Source organism: Petromyzon marinus, unplaced genomic scaffold (genome assembly GCF_048934315.1).
Source record: "Petromyzon marinus isolate PM22_M1 ecotype Great Lakes invasive population unplaced genomic scaffold, UKy_Petmar_22M1.pri1.0 PM_G_Scaffold_70, whole genome shotgun sequence".
Lineage (NCBI taxonomy): Eukaryota > Metazoa > Chordata > Hyperoartia > Petromyzontiformes > Petromyzontidae > Petromyzon > Petromyzon marinus.
The window spans coordinates 910,278-924,227 of NW_027423025.1; the positions used below are offsets into that span (position 1 = coordinate 910,278).

At 43.5% G+C, this 13,950-nt stretch overlaps 1 protein-coding gene across 1 annotated transcript; it reads left to right on the forward strand.

Annotated features, from left to right (window-relative positions):
• Positions 1-8,024: 8,024 nt before the first annotated feature.
• Positions 8,025-12,452, forward strand: LOC142920265 (uncharacterized). Its single transcript, XM_076062781.1, has 3 exons — positions 8,025-8,101; positions 8,272-8,340; positions 9,468-12,452. The coding sequence occupies exons 1-3, from the start codon at positions 8,094-8,096 to the stop codon at positions 10,693-10,695; spliced, it is 1,305 nt and encodes a 434-aa protein (XP_075918896.1). The 5' UTR covers positions 8,025-8,093; the 3' UTR covers positions 10,696-12,452.
• Positions 12,453-13,950: the final 1,498 nt, after the last annotated feature.

The following is a 13,950-nucleotide window of genomic DNA, read 5'->3' on the forward strand; positions in this document are numbered from 1 at the left end:
GCATTTTTGTTTCCAAGTGTGGTTAATGCAGAGTTGATGCCTTGTGATGGGGTGTCTGTTGTTTGAACAACGTAACACCGGTATTCTTGCCGGAAAGGGTAAAACCTCTCATTTTTTTGCATAGTGTCGTGCAGAGGGAAACCAGAAAACAAAAACCCACATCATGATGAACACGGATTCCCAATAGAAAGAAATGTGTCGCCATTTCCTGAAGGAGTGCATTATGGTTATCTTGTCTTCGATCACCACCGAAGACAAATGTGACATTCCGAAAGCAGAAGTGATGCAGCTGTTGTCAATTGGTCATTTTTATTTGCATAGCGTGCAATGGCCGTGTGCTGTTTACAACACATTTCTGCCTTTTCCAGCCTGCACTGTTATTCTGTTATGTTTTCATTGTTGTTAAAAAAAAAATTCTTGAAGCATTATTTTTGCCTGCACCTCTTGGCACATTCCTATTTCCCGGTACGGATCTTCTTGTTCTGTGCTCGTGCAACACGAATCTCAACTGCATACTAGCTGGGTGACTGGCTAAACAGGACTTTCTGTGTAACAAACATTGATATTTCCCATTATTAACAGGTTTGTATGTATGTATGTTGAACTTCTTTGGTACCGTACGTAGCCAACCATGCTAATGGTCGGTGCAGGGGATGGACAACAAACTAAACACAACAAGTAGTTGTATTAAAGGTTTGATGAGTGGAAAGACACGATATAGAATGCTGACATTTTAGCCAATCCCCACCCATCATTAGAACAGAGATATTTGATTACTTACAGTTGCAAGTCGTCATCTGGACGTGCATTGAGCATCCCCGACGTCATCTCGGCATTAAATAAGCACCTGATGGAATTTCGATTTAAAGCTTTCGTGACTGCAAGGATTCATCTTTGGTTCTATTCGGTAAAGTCACGTAGGTAAATAATAAAACAACAATAATCACGACGTTTCGGCCACAACACAAGCGGCCTTCATGAGGTGAAGGGACGAGCCTGTCTGGAGGACAGCGCTGGAGTGGAAGAAGCCACGCTTAGATCACGACATTTAAGCTGTGTGAGAAGAAGAAGAAGACCACGGGCTTTGACAAAGGAATTAGCATATAATTTAGCATTGAAATGGCTCATTGAAATAGCTAAGTTAAAGTATACACATCCGCATAGGTGCCCCTTGACAAATGAATTAGCATAGAATTTTGCATTGAAATAGCTGAGTGATTAGCTAGTAACTGGTCACAGAAATAGCTATGTTAAAGTCAGAGTATATACATTCACCGAGGCACCTAGTACTCATCAAACAGGAGAATTTAGCGAAAGACGACCACGATCAGACATCGGACCTGTGTGCAAGCAAAGAGGTGGTGTAAGTGCCGGTGGGCTTGCAGTTTGGCGAGGGGGGGGGGAGAAAGGGGGGAGGGGGATTTTACCTATTGATGGTGTGAAAATGGGAATTTATAAGAGCTGCGAAAGTTTGGGGTACCACTACTCGAAAAATATACTGTACCATTGAAATTAGTTTAATGTTTAGTTCGATTTAGAACATCTTTCCAATGGTTGCTTAATTTGAAACCATCCTCTCGGTTGAAATTGTGTCTGTGTTTGTAGATCTGAATTGCTTCATGAACAAATCTCTGATAAAAGCCCGTGGGTTTGCAAAGAACCTTGGTATCGGAGAAAATTATATCGTGATCCCCCACAGCGTTGTAACAGTGATCAGCTACGGCAGAAGAATTCGTTTTGCCGTGTTTCAAATCTGATTTGTGCTCGCGAATTCGGTCAGAGACATGTCGCTTTGTCTCACCGATGTAGCAATAACCGCAGGTACAACTCAATTTGTAAACCCCGGGGTACTGTAAATCAGGAATGACATCCTTCACGGATGGGATCAGATCACGAATTTTGTGTACTGTATTCAACCGGACCTGGATCTTGTGTTTGTTTAGAATTTTGGAAATATTTTTAGTAACGCCTGCTATATATGGAAGTGTGATGGTTTTGACCGGAGTATCATGTGGTTGTTTCTGTATGGAGGGAGAGACAGCTTGGCGGATGGTACGGTCAGAGTAACCATTCCTTTTGAGGGCCAGGTGTACATGTTTTAATTCACTGGTCAGGTGGTGTTGGTCCGAAATGCAATGAGCCCTATGGTATAAAGTTTTGATGAGAGAATTCTTTTGGGCTGGGTGGTGGTGGGAATCAGGTTTCAAGTAGGAATCTGTGTGGGTGGGTTTCCTGTAGACAGAATGCCCCAATGAGCCATCAGGTCTCCTCTCAAACAGAACGTCTAAGAATGGTAGCTTGCCATCTTTCTCCACTTCCATGGTGAATTTGATGGCGGGATGTCTGGAATTGATGTGGTGTAGGAAAAGGTTCAGAGCTGTCTGGAGGACAGCGCTGGAGTGGAAGAAACCACGCTTAGATCACGACATTTAAGCTGTGTGAGAAGAAGACCACGGGATCTTTGACAAAGGAATTAGCATATAATTTAGCATTGAAATGGCTCATTGAAATAGCTAAGTTAAAGTATACACATCCGCAGAGGTGCCCCTTGACAAAGGAATTAGCATAGAATTTAGCATTGAAATAGCTGAGTGATTAGCTTGTAACTGGTCACAGAAATAGCTATGTTAAAGTCAGAGCATACACATTCACAGAGGCATCTAGTACAAATCAAACAGGATAATTTAGCATTGAAATAACTGAGTGATTAGCTTGTGACTGGTCACAGAAATGGCTATGTTGAAGTCAAGGCCTACACATCTGAGCTATTCACAGCAACTGGGTATACACTACAATATATAATGAATACTATATAGTGAATTTTGATTTAAAGCTTTCGTGACTGCAGTAATTCATATTCTTAGTTCTTTCGGTAAAGTCACGTTGAAGGGAAACAATAAAATAATAAAATATATATAAAACAATAAAAATTCTCACGACGTTTCGACCATAACACAAACGGTCGTCATCAGGTGTGTCGGTTTGCATACATTTATTTATTTTTAAACGGTGTATTTATTTATTTATAAAAAACGTTAGCGCCACGCGCAGCGATTTGGCAGTTTATTTAGAAGGACGAGTCCATCTATGTTCTGAAAAGAGGAGGGGGGAGACGAAATTTGTTTTTATGTATGCTGTCTGAAAGTCACTGTAAGCGTGAACAATCAATTAAGACCTGAAATGGTTTATCAAATCTTTCCAATGATTGCTAAGCCAGAATCCATCTTCTCGGTTGAAATTGTCTCTGTGCTTGTATATGTGTATAGCCTCATGAACGAATCTCTAATGGTAGCCAGATGGCTTACAAAGAACCTCTGTCTTGGAAAAGTCAATGTCATGTGAGCCTACTGAATTATAATGATCTGCCACAGCCGAGTTGTTGGTCCTACCGTGTTTAAGGTCTGCTTTGTGTTGACGAATGCGGTCCGAGACATGGCGTTTGGTTTCTCCAATGTAACTACTACCACAGAGGCAACTTAGTTTGTAGACGCCAGGGTACTGTATGTCCGGAATCACATCTTTTACAGACGGAACCAGATCACGGATTTTATGTAATGTGTTGAAACGGACCTGGATCTTGTGTTTATTGTTTCCATTCAACGTGACTTTACCGAAAGAGTTAAGAATACAGGGACCACGTAATTGTTTAAAAATGTCTTTGATTATAACTATAATTGCCTACAATTCGTCATTTGTAGCTTATTTAGACTATAATTTATTCACTACCCAAAATGTATTTACTTGAAAACATAGAGCTGATATTTATTCTTGTTCTTTCGGTAAAGTCACGTAGAAGGGAAACAATAAAATAACAAAAATATAAAACAATTACATTCTCACGACGTTTCGACTGCAACACAAGCAATCATCATCAGGTGTCACACACAGGCACACACACAGAGACACAGGCACACACAGAGATACAGGCGCACACACACAGTGTGTACACACACACTGTACACACACACACACTGTACACACACATTGTACACACACACAGTGTAGACACAGTGTATACACACTGTACACACACACACTGTACACACACACACAGTGTACACACACACAGTCTGTACACACAGTGTACACACGCACAGTGTGTACACACAGAAACAGTGTGTACGTACACACACAGTGTGTACACACACACAGTGTGCACATACACAGTGTACACACACACATAGTCTGTACACACAGTGTACACACAGAAACAGTGTGTACACACAGAAACAGTGTGTACACACAGAAACATTGTGTACACACAATAATGTCCACGTTGTAGTTGCTGAGCTCACGCACGCAAGGGGTCTCTGTTCAAGAGATGGAGCAATGGAAAATGAATCTAAATCAGTGGTTCTTAACCTGGGTTCGATCGAACCCCAGGGGTTCGGTGAGTCGATCTCAGGGGTTCGGCAGAGCCCCCGCCACGGAGGTCCGGACACACTTGAATTATTGTGTAAATTTGTGATGGCACACATGGCCCGCTTGGCCATCACTGGCTGCAGATGATCATGCTACACTGCTTGGCCAATCAGCGCTGCGGGGAATTTAGTGCGTACTCAGTAGTCAACGTGTGACTGTTGTTGTCGTACGTCGTGTGATTTCTTTAATATTTTATCCATTCTAACTATGTCGGGCAAAAGAAGAAAGTGGTCGGACGAATATGTACAACATGGATTCTCATGTATCACGGAACGTGATGGGAGTGAGCGTCCTATCTGCATGATTTGCAACGCCAAGTTGAGCAACTCTAGTCTTGCACCGGCAAAACTAAAGGAACACTTCTTGAAGCTGCATGGAGACGAGGAATACAAGAACACAACACTTGCTGAATTCAGGGTGAAGAGAGCCAGATTCGATGAAAGGGCCACTCTGCCTGCTCTTGGATTTGTACCTGTTAACAAACCGATCCTGACAGCATCGTACGAAGTTGCTTACCTGATCGCAAAGCAGGGCAAGCCACACACCATTGGTGAAACACTTGTGAAACCAGCTGCATTAAAGATGGCGAATCTGATACTCGGAACAGCGGCCGAAGGTAAATTATCCCAAATTCCCCTTTCAAATGACACCGTCAGTGACAGAATAGAAGACATGAGTAAAGACATCTTGGCTCAAGTAGTCGCGGATCTGATTTCAAGCCCGGCAAAATTCAGCCTTCAACTCGACGAAACCACAGACGTTTCTGATCTAAGCCAGCTTGCTGTTTTTGTACGCTATGTGTAAGACGACATGATAAAAGAAGAGTTTTTATTTTGTAAGCCTCTTACAACAACAACGAAGGCAGCCGATGTGAAGAAGCTTGTGGATGACTTCTTCAGAGACAACAATCTTTCATGGGATATGGTTTCTGCAGTTTGTACAGACGGAGCTCCAGTCATGCTGGGAAGAAAGTCTGGTTTTGGTGCGCTAGTAAAGGCCGATGCACCACACATCATTGTGACGCATTGTATTCTGCACAGGCATGCGTTGGCAACAAAAACCTTACCTCCAAAAATGGCAGAAGTATTAAAAACTGTGGTGGAATGTGTGAACTATGTGCGAAAAAGTGCTCTGAGGCACCGGATCTTCAGTGAGCTGTGTAAAGAAATGGGCTCTGAATTTGAGGTACTTCTGCTCCATTCTAATATTCAGTGGTTATCCCGGGGACAGGTGCTGAATCGTGTTTTTGCCATGCGTGTGGAATTAGCCCTGTTTTTGCAAGAGCACCAACACTGCCATGCAGATTGCTTCAAAAATCCTGAGTTCATTCTCATTTTAGCGTACATGGCTGATATATTCGCAGCTCTCAATCATCTCAATCAGCAGATGCAGGGTGGTGGAGTCAATATCATGGAAGCGGAAGAACACCTGAAGGCTTTTCAAAAAAAGCTACCGTTATGGAAACGACGAACAGAGAACAATAACTTCGCAAACTTCCCGCTTCTGGACGACTGTGCAAGTAAGATCGAAGATGTGTCTGGAATCGGAGATATTTCTGTATCCACGGAACTGAAGCAAACAATTGCCACGCACTTAGATGAGCTTGCAAAGTCTCTCGACGGATATTTCCCTACAAGAGAGTCATATCCAGCATGGGTGAGACAGCCGTTCACGTTTGCTGTTGAAACAGCAGATGTCAATGATGAATTCCTCGACGAAATCATTGAAATTCAGCAGAGCCAGGTTCAACAGCAACTCTTCAGAACAACAACGCTCTCAACGTTTTGGTGTCGACAAATGAACAAGTATCCAGTTATTGCTAAGAAAGCCCTGGATTTTTTTATACCATTTGTTACAACATATCTTTGTGAGCAATCCTTTTCGAGGATGCTGGACATAAAAACGAAGAAAAGGAACAGACTTTGCTGTGAAAATGACATGAGAGTGGCACTTGCCAAGGTGAAGCCACGCATATCTGAACTGATCTCTCAAAGGCAACAGCAGAAGTCACATTGATTTCCAGGTATGTAATTTGTTGTGAGTTTATGCATTGTGTTGGTTTTATTCTTTGAACAAGGTAATGTTCATGCACGGCTCATTTTGTGTACCAGTAAAAAACATATCTATGTCTTGAATTTGAAAAAAATCACATTTTATTTTTCACTAAAGAGGCGTTCGGTGAATGCGCATATGAAACTGGTGGGGTTCGGTACCTCCAACAAGGTTAAGAACCACTGGTCTAAATCAACTTAAACTCCATTCCCGCTCTGTGACGTCACCACTCAGCATGACCTCATCGGTGTGAAACGCCAGGGGGAGGTGTGCCTCACTAGCGATGTCATGTCACCAAGGTACTCACCCCACACCCGTCCACCGCACCCTTGAGCGTGACGTCACCTCTGCTTGGTCACTGCCGATATCTGTTCCGGTACAATCCTTATTTGGGCAAAGCTACGCCCAGTCACTGGCGGGTCATTAACATAATGAGTTCGTGAAAGCCGTCACGAGTTTATTGGGACGGGTTCAGCACCCACGCCCCCATCCCTCGACATATGGCCCGGGCTCATTAACATAATTTATTCAATTTTGATTTAAAGCTTTCGTGACTGCAGTAATTCATATTCTTAGTTTTTTCGGTAAAGTCACGTTGAAGAGAAACAACAAAATAACAAAATATATATAAAACAATAAAAAATTCTCACGACGTTTCGACCATAACTCAAACGGTCATCATCAGGTGTGTCGGTTTGCATAAATTTATTTTGAAAACGGCATCTTTATTTATTTATATATATATATAAAAAATAACGTTTGCGTCACGCGCAACGATTGGCAGTTTGCCCAGGACTAGTCCATCTATTTTTTGAAAAGAGGAGGGGGGAGACGAAATTTGTTTTTATGTATGCTGTCTGAAAGCCACTGTAAGCGTGAACAATCAATCAAGAACTGAAATGATTGATCAAATCTTTCCAATGATTGCTAAGATAGAATCCATCTTCTCGGTTGAAATTGTCTCTGTGCTTGTATATGTGGATAGCCTCATGAACGAATCTCTCATGGAAGCCAGATGGCTTACAAAGAACCTCCGTCTTGGAAAAGTCAATGGCATGTGAGCCTACTGAATTAGAACAATGATCTGCTATGGCCGAGGTGTTGGTCCTACCGTGTTTAAGGTCTGCTTTATGTTCACGAATGCGGTCCGAGATATGGCAAACGTTATTTTTTTAATATAAATAAATAAATAAATATGCCATTTTCAAAATAAATTTATGCAAACCGACACACCTGATGATGACCATTTGAGTTATGGTCGAAACGTCGTGAGAATTTTTTATTGTTTTATATATATATTTTGTTATTTTGTTGTTTCTCTTCAACGTGACTTTACCGAAAAAACTAAGAATATAATTTATTCAGTTACGGAGCCGCTCGTGGGAGGGGAGTGTCTTATACCCCGGACGTGACGTCATGTCACCTTCTGCTGATGCGTGACGTCACGAGGTAACAGGAAGCGATCGCTTCGCTCTTGCACTGAAATCTGAGGTGAGAAATTATTATCGTGTTGGTGGTCGTGGTTGTTGTGGTGGTCGTGGTTGTTGTTGTTGTTTACCAAGGTAGAGCCTCTCTCTCTCTTAGGGATGTCAGTTGAGTAGCAGCGAGCATGGGAATCGATGTCCAGGTTGGAACTTTACAACGCGGGGCCTAGCCACGCGGGGCCTTGCCTCCTGCCCTCGCCTGATTGCGTTCACTTTAATTATCTCGCTTAAGTTTAATTTGTCTTCACCCGGCTCGCCACTTTGTAACTTTGTTTTATTGTAAATATTCACGCAGTTTTTATTTTTTTTTCAGCAGGCCAAGCCCGCTTGAGCTGCTATACCGCTCTTGTTATCAGAAGCGACCTGCCCACAACAACACAAGGTGGGGCTTTGTCAACGTGTGTGAATGTTTTGACTTAAAACTTTGGTGACTGCAGGAATTAATATTCTTGGTTCTTTTGGTAAAGTAACATAGGTAGAAAATAAAATTTAAATAAATAAAAATAAATTGTAAGTAAAGCAAAAAAACTCACGTTTTGAATACAAGCAGTCTTTATTTAATGTAATTGTATTATCAGTTATTGTTATTTTCTATCTACGTAACTTTACCGAAATCAACAAGAATACGTGTGTCAATGTCTTATCGGTCAAAGACGCTAAACGGAGTGACGCGCAAACTCCAAATATACAGCAGGCGTCAGGGTCGGGATCGAACCCACGACTTCCTGTATACCAGGTGAGGTAGTTAACATCTCACCACGGAGAGACACACGCAAACTCCAGTTAGCCTCGGATATGTTCGTTGATCCTCAATTAATTACTTGGTGGAGTGAGAAAGCATTCATGCCAAGCAGATGAAGGTGGCCAGGCGTGATTCTAGACACGCCACCGCCTGTTTACCCAGTGACATTGTACAGTTTGTGTTTGCAGTAACGTCTATTAACTCTGTTGAACACGGAGGTTATATCGTAACAATAGTTTATTTTTGTTTTCCTCTGGAACTCTTTATAAGAATGGAAACAGGAGGTGAACACAGCACACATATGCAGCTGAAATCGGAACTGTTCATCCCAGCATTCAAGGACATCTGAGCCTGGATTCACACCTCTAAGTTGCGATTGAACATTAATTTATGAATTTCTGCATAACACAAATAGTATTGTTTTCAACACCCTTTGCTATGTCAGCTGAATTTAGCTCTCATAAATATTCCTTTTGTAGCCAGACAGCCGAAATTGTGTACTCGGAGTTTTGGGTGAACATTCATTTTGAAGATACGAGGGCTTCCAGGCATGTTTATGACCATTTGCCCTCTCATTGTGTGCCATACCAGCCCGTGTGATGAATTTGGGAAACGTTTTTACTACATCATGAATATATGAATATAGACGTGTAAGTCACATGTGACTATATATGCATTCCTCTGTGCCTCGATACTGACGTGTAGATGGTGTGGATATTATTTTTTTCTGTCTGCAGCTGACGCTTCCTCTCACGCTTCCTCCGCAGAATTGGTCTGATGGAGCAAATGCAGTCAGCGCAGCTCGGTCAACAATGCGACCAGCGTGCATACAGCACGGATCGGACTGGAAATTTGACACGGCACCAGAGAACTCACACAGGAGAGAAACCCTTCAAGTGCACTGTGTGTGGGAAGCCATTTTCACAGTCATCAAATCTGCAAATACACCAGAGAACACACACGGGAGAGAAACCCTTCAAGTGCAGTGTGTGTGGGAAGGCATTTGCACAGTCATCAAATCTGCAAAGACACCAGAGAACACACACGGGAGTGAAACCCTTCAGGTGCACCTTGTGCGGGAAGGCGTTTGCACGTTCATTAGTTGTTCAGACCCACCAGAGAACACACACAGGAGAGAAACCCTTCAAGTGCAGTGTGTGTGGGAAGGCATTTTCACAGTCATCTGGTCTTAAAAAACACCAGAGAACACACACAGGAGATAAACCCTTCAAGTGCACTGTGTGTGGGATGGCGTTTGCACAGTCACCACATCTTAAAGTACACCAGAGAACACACACAGGAGAGAAACCCTTCAGGTGCATTCTGTGCAGGATGGCATTTGTACATGTGTCACATCTTCAAAGACACGAGAGAACACACACGGGAGAGAAACCCTTCAGGTGCACTCTGTGCGGGATGGCGTTTGCAGATTCATCAAATCGTCAAAGACACCAGAGAACACACACGGGAGAGAAACCCTTCAAGTGCAGTGTGTGTGGAAAGGCATTTTCACAGTCATCTGTTCTTCAAAAACACCAGAGAACACACACAGGAGAGAAACCCTTCAGGTGCAGTGTGTGCGGGATGGCGTTTGCACAGTCATCATATCTTAGAGAACACCAGAGAACACACACAGGAGAGAAACCCTTCAGGTGCATTCTGTGCAGGATGGCGTTTGTACATGTGTCACATCTTCAAAGACACGAGAGAACACACACGGGAGAGAAACCCTTCAGGTGCACTCTGTGCGGGATGGCGTTTGCAGATTCATCAAATCGTCAAAGACATCAGAGAACACACACGGGAGAGAAACCCTTCAAGTGCAGTGTGTGTGGAAAGGCATTTTCACAGTCATCTGTTCTTCAAAAACACCAGAGAACACACACAGGAGAGAAACCCTTCAGGTGCACTCTGCTGGAAGGCGTTTGCAGATTCATCAAATCTTCAAGTACACCAGAGAACGCACAAGCATCAGAAGATCCACAAGGAGTTTAGTCTGAAGTCAGCTTGTGAAAGTCAAAGTGCTGCAATGAGCCCATCCCTCATGAAACAAGAACCGGAGGAAAATCCCAGCTTTGACACTTAAAGGTATCGAGGTGAAATGTGAAGAGGTGATGGTGAAGAGGGAAGAAGTGATGAGCGAAGAGGTGATGGTGAAGAGGGAAGAAGTGATGGTGAAGAGCAAAGAAGTGCAGGTTAAATGTGAAGATGAAAATTCAACTTCAAAATCCGACCTTCACATCGATGGAGGCAACGTGAAGCAGGAGGAGAATTCTGACTGTGAGGCAGAGCGAGGCAACTCCCAGCAGTTTGTGGAAGTGGAGGTGTGGGTGGACTTCCTCCGAGACAATCCAAAGTCAAGTGGAGACCCGGTAGATGTGTAAGCCAGAGACGATGTCGCTCCAATAGATGCACCTTTGTCACAGGCCTTTAATGACAAGAATGTGAAGTTGAACACTCAATTCCTAGGTTCAACCTGCAGAGTAAGAGCGGCCAGTCTTTGTGGACCTGTGGGTTGGGTTAATCTCTCACTAGGAGCGAGAGCCATAAAGCTCCCAAACATTCATGATGTTATCATAATTGTTTTTGCGTGGTGCTTGCTTAACCGCCTCAGCAACTCGGAGTTTTGTGTAGTACCTCGTCTGAAACGCTCGAAGAGCATCCCCAAGTAGCAGCTACCCCTGTGTGACACAAGGTGGTGGGTGGCCCTGCACCAGCCTCCATGTGACCAAGAGCCTGTCAGTAGGGGGCGATGATTGATGCGTCATCTCAGTTGTGTAGTTTGTAGGTAATCTTGATTCGAAGCTTTCGTGACTGCAGGAATCCACACTCTTGAGTTCTTTCGGTAAAGTCACCACGTGGGTAGAAACATAACAGATCACGGCGTTTAGATCACAAGACAAGCAATCGTCATCAAGTGGGACAACCACAGCAAGAAGAAGACGCTGAAGTGGTAGGCGCCTACTCCAGCAGTTTCTTCTTATTGCTGCTGTGCTTGTCCCACCTGATGACGATTGCTTGTGTTGCCATCGAAACTCCGTGATCTATTATTTGTAGCGTAATGTTTAGAGTTTGATACATTTTGACCCAGACGCCAGCATGCAACGGCCTACTCGTTTTGAATGACGCAACAATAGTATGTTGTACATACACTGTTAAGCAGACGGTGCGTATTTGTAAAATAACTTCTTGTTAATACGATGTAACGTGATGCAGTCAATTTTGCTGCAGTAATTCAATGTTGCTAATATGCCCGTCAATGATTTAGAATGAATACTCGTCTGATTGTGCGCGTACATGTAATATTTTGTCTGAGATTCACACATTGAATAAGTGATGTTAGGACAAAGTGGGTGTGTGTTTTGGAAGTAACCTGTACAGAGAACTCTTGTGTTTCACGAAGCGTCTGCCTCTGGAGCAACTCATCGTCTTTGAAATAGGGAGCACGCTCGGATCATTCATCAGTTACAAGGCATACCACTTGAAAGTTACACGTATAGGAGGAGGTACATTCTCTACAACACGAATTGTAGTTTTGTCTTACGTGTTGACGTAGATTTTGTCTAACTAGGACTAGAAATGCTCCTTGCTGATTCACGTCTGGATGTTCGTTACCTATCGGTTGAAGCAAACCCCACTGCTGTTGTTGAGACGCTGTGCACCAATAATGGTCCAACACATTGACGGCCTTCAGGCCAGGAAAGTCACAACATTTACGGCACACGAAGGACGCATTCACGCAAGTACCCCATGCTCCGTTTTGAAGTTTTAAAATGAAACATCTTTGAATTGTGTTGTGTTTTGAATTAGATGATTTTATTTCTTCATTAAAAGCTTGTATCAATTTACATCTGGAAGACTTCATTGAAAAGGACATTTCGTGTGAATTTTCTCTCATCATTAAGTAGATGGCCTTGCCGGGGGTTCGGACACAAACAGTGTACACACAGTGTACACACACAATGTACACACAGTGTACACACAGTGTACACATGCACACAGTGTACACACACAGTGTATACACACATAGCGTACACACACACAGTGTATACACAGTGTACACACAGACAGTGTACACGCACACTGTACACGCACACAGTGTATACACTGTACACATACACAGGGTATACACTGTACACACACAGTGTACACGCATACAGTGTATACACACAGTGTATATATACACACAGTGACACACACAGTGACACATAGTGTACACACAGAGTGTACACACACACAGTGACACAACAACCGCCATTCTCCACTAAGTGGCGGTGACGTCACCACGACGCTTATGCCAGGCACAGTGACACACAGTGTACACACACACACAGTGTGTACACACACAGTGTACACACACTGTACACACACACAGTGTACGCACACACAGTGTACACACACAGTTTACATACACACAGTGTGTACACAATAGTTTCAGTTGATATATATTTGGTATACCCCTGTGAGCCATTCGGCTCTTGAATCAAGTGCAACCACAACAAACAAAAACAAAAAACACATCTTAAAGTTACTACTTTGTGTGACTCTGCAAACAGAAAATCCATGAAAAAAACAGCAAAATGTTCCTGAGAAAAGCACCGTACACCAACGCTGTGTGCTAAAAATCCCAGTGGGATGCAATGTCCACGTTGTTGTTGCTGAGTTCAAGGGAGGGAGCAATGGAAAATGAATCTAAATCAACTTAAACTCCAATCCCGCTCTGTGGCGTCACTACTCAGCATCACCTCATCGGCGTGAAACGCCAGGGGGAGGTGTACCTCGCCAGTGACGTCATGTCACCAAGGTATTCACCCCACCCCGTCTACCGCGCCCTTGAGCGTGACGTCACCTCTGCCTGGGTCAACTTGCGTTATCTGTTCAAGTACAATCCTTATTTGGGCAAAGCTACGCCCGGTGACTGGCGGCTCATTAACATAATATATTCGTGTCGACTGTCGCGAGTTTATTGCGACGGGTTCAGCACCCACGCCCCATCCCTCCACGTATGGGCTGGGCTCATTAACATAATTTATTTAAATTAAGACCCGCTCGTTGCGGGAGGGGAGTGTCTTGTACCACGCAAGTGACGTCACCAATCCTGCTGCTGCGTGACGTCACGAGGTAACAGAAATCTGCCGCTCCGTGCGTGAACTGAAATCCGAGGTGAGAAATTCTCATCGCGGTTGTGGTGGTTGTGGTGGTGGTTGTGGTGGTGGTTGTTGTTTACCGAGGTAGAGCCTCGCTCTCTCG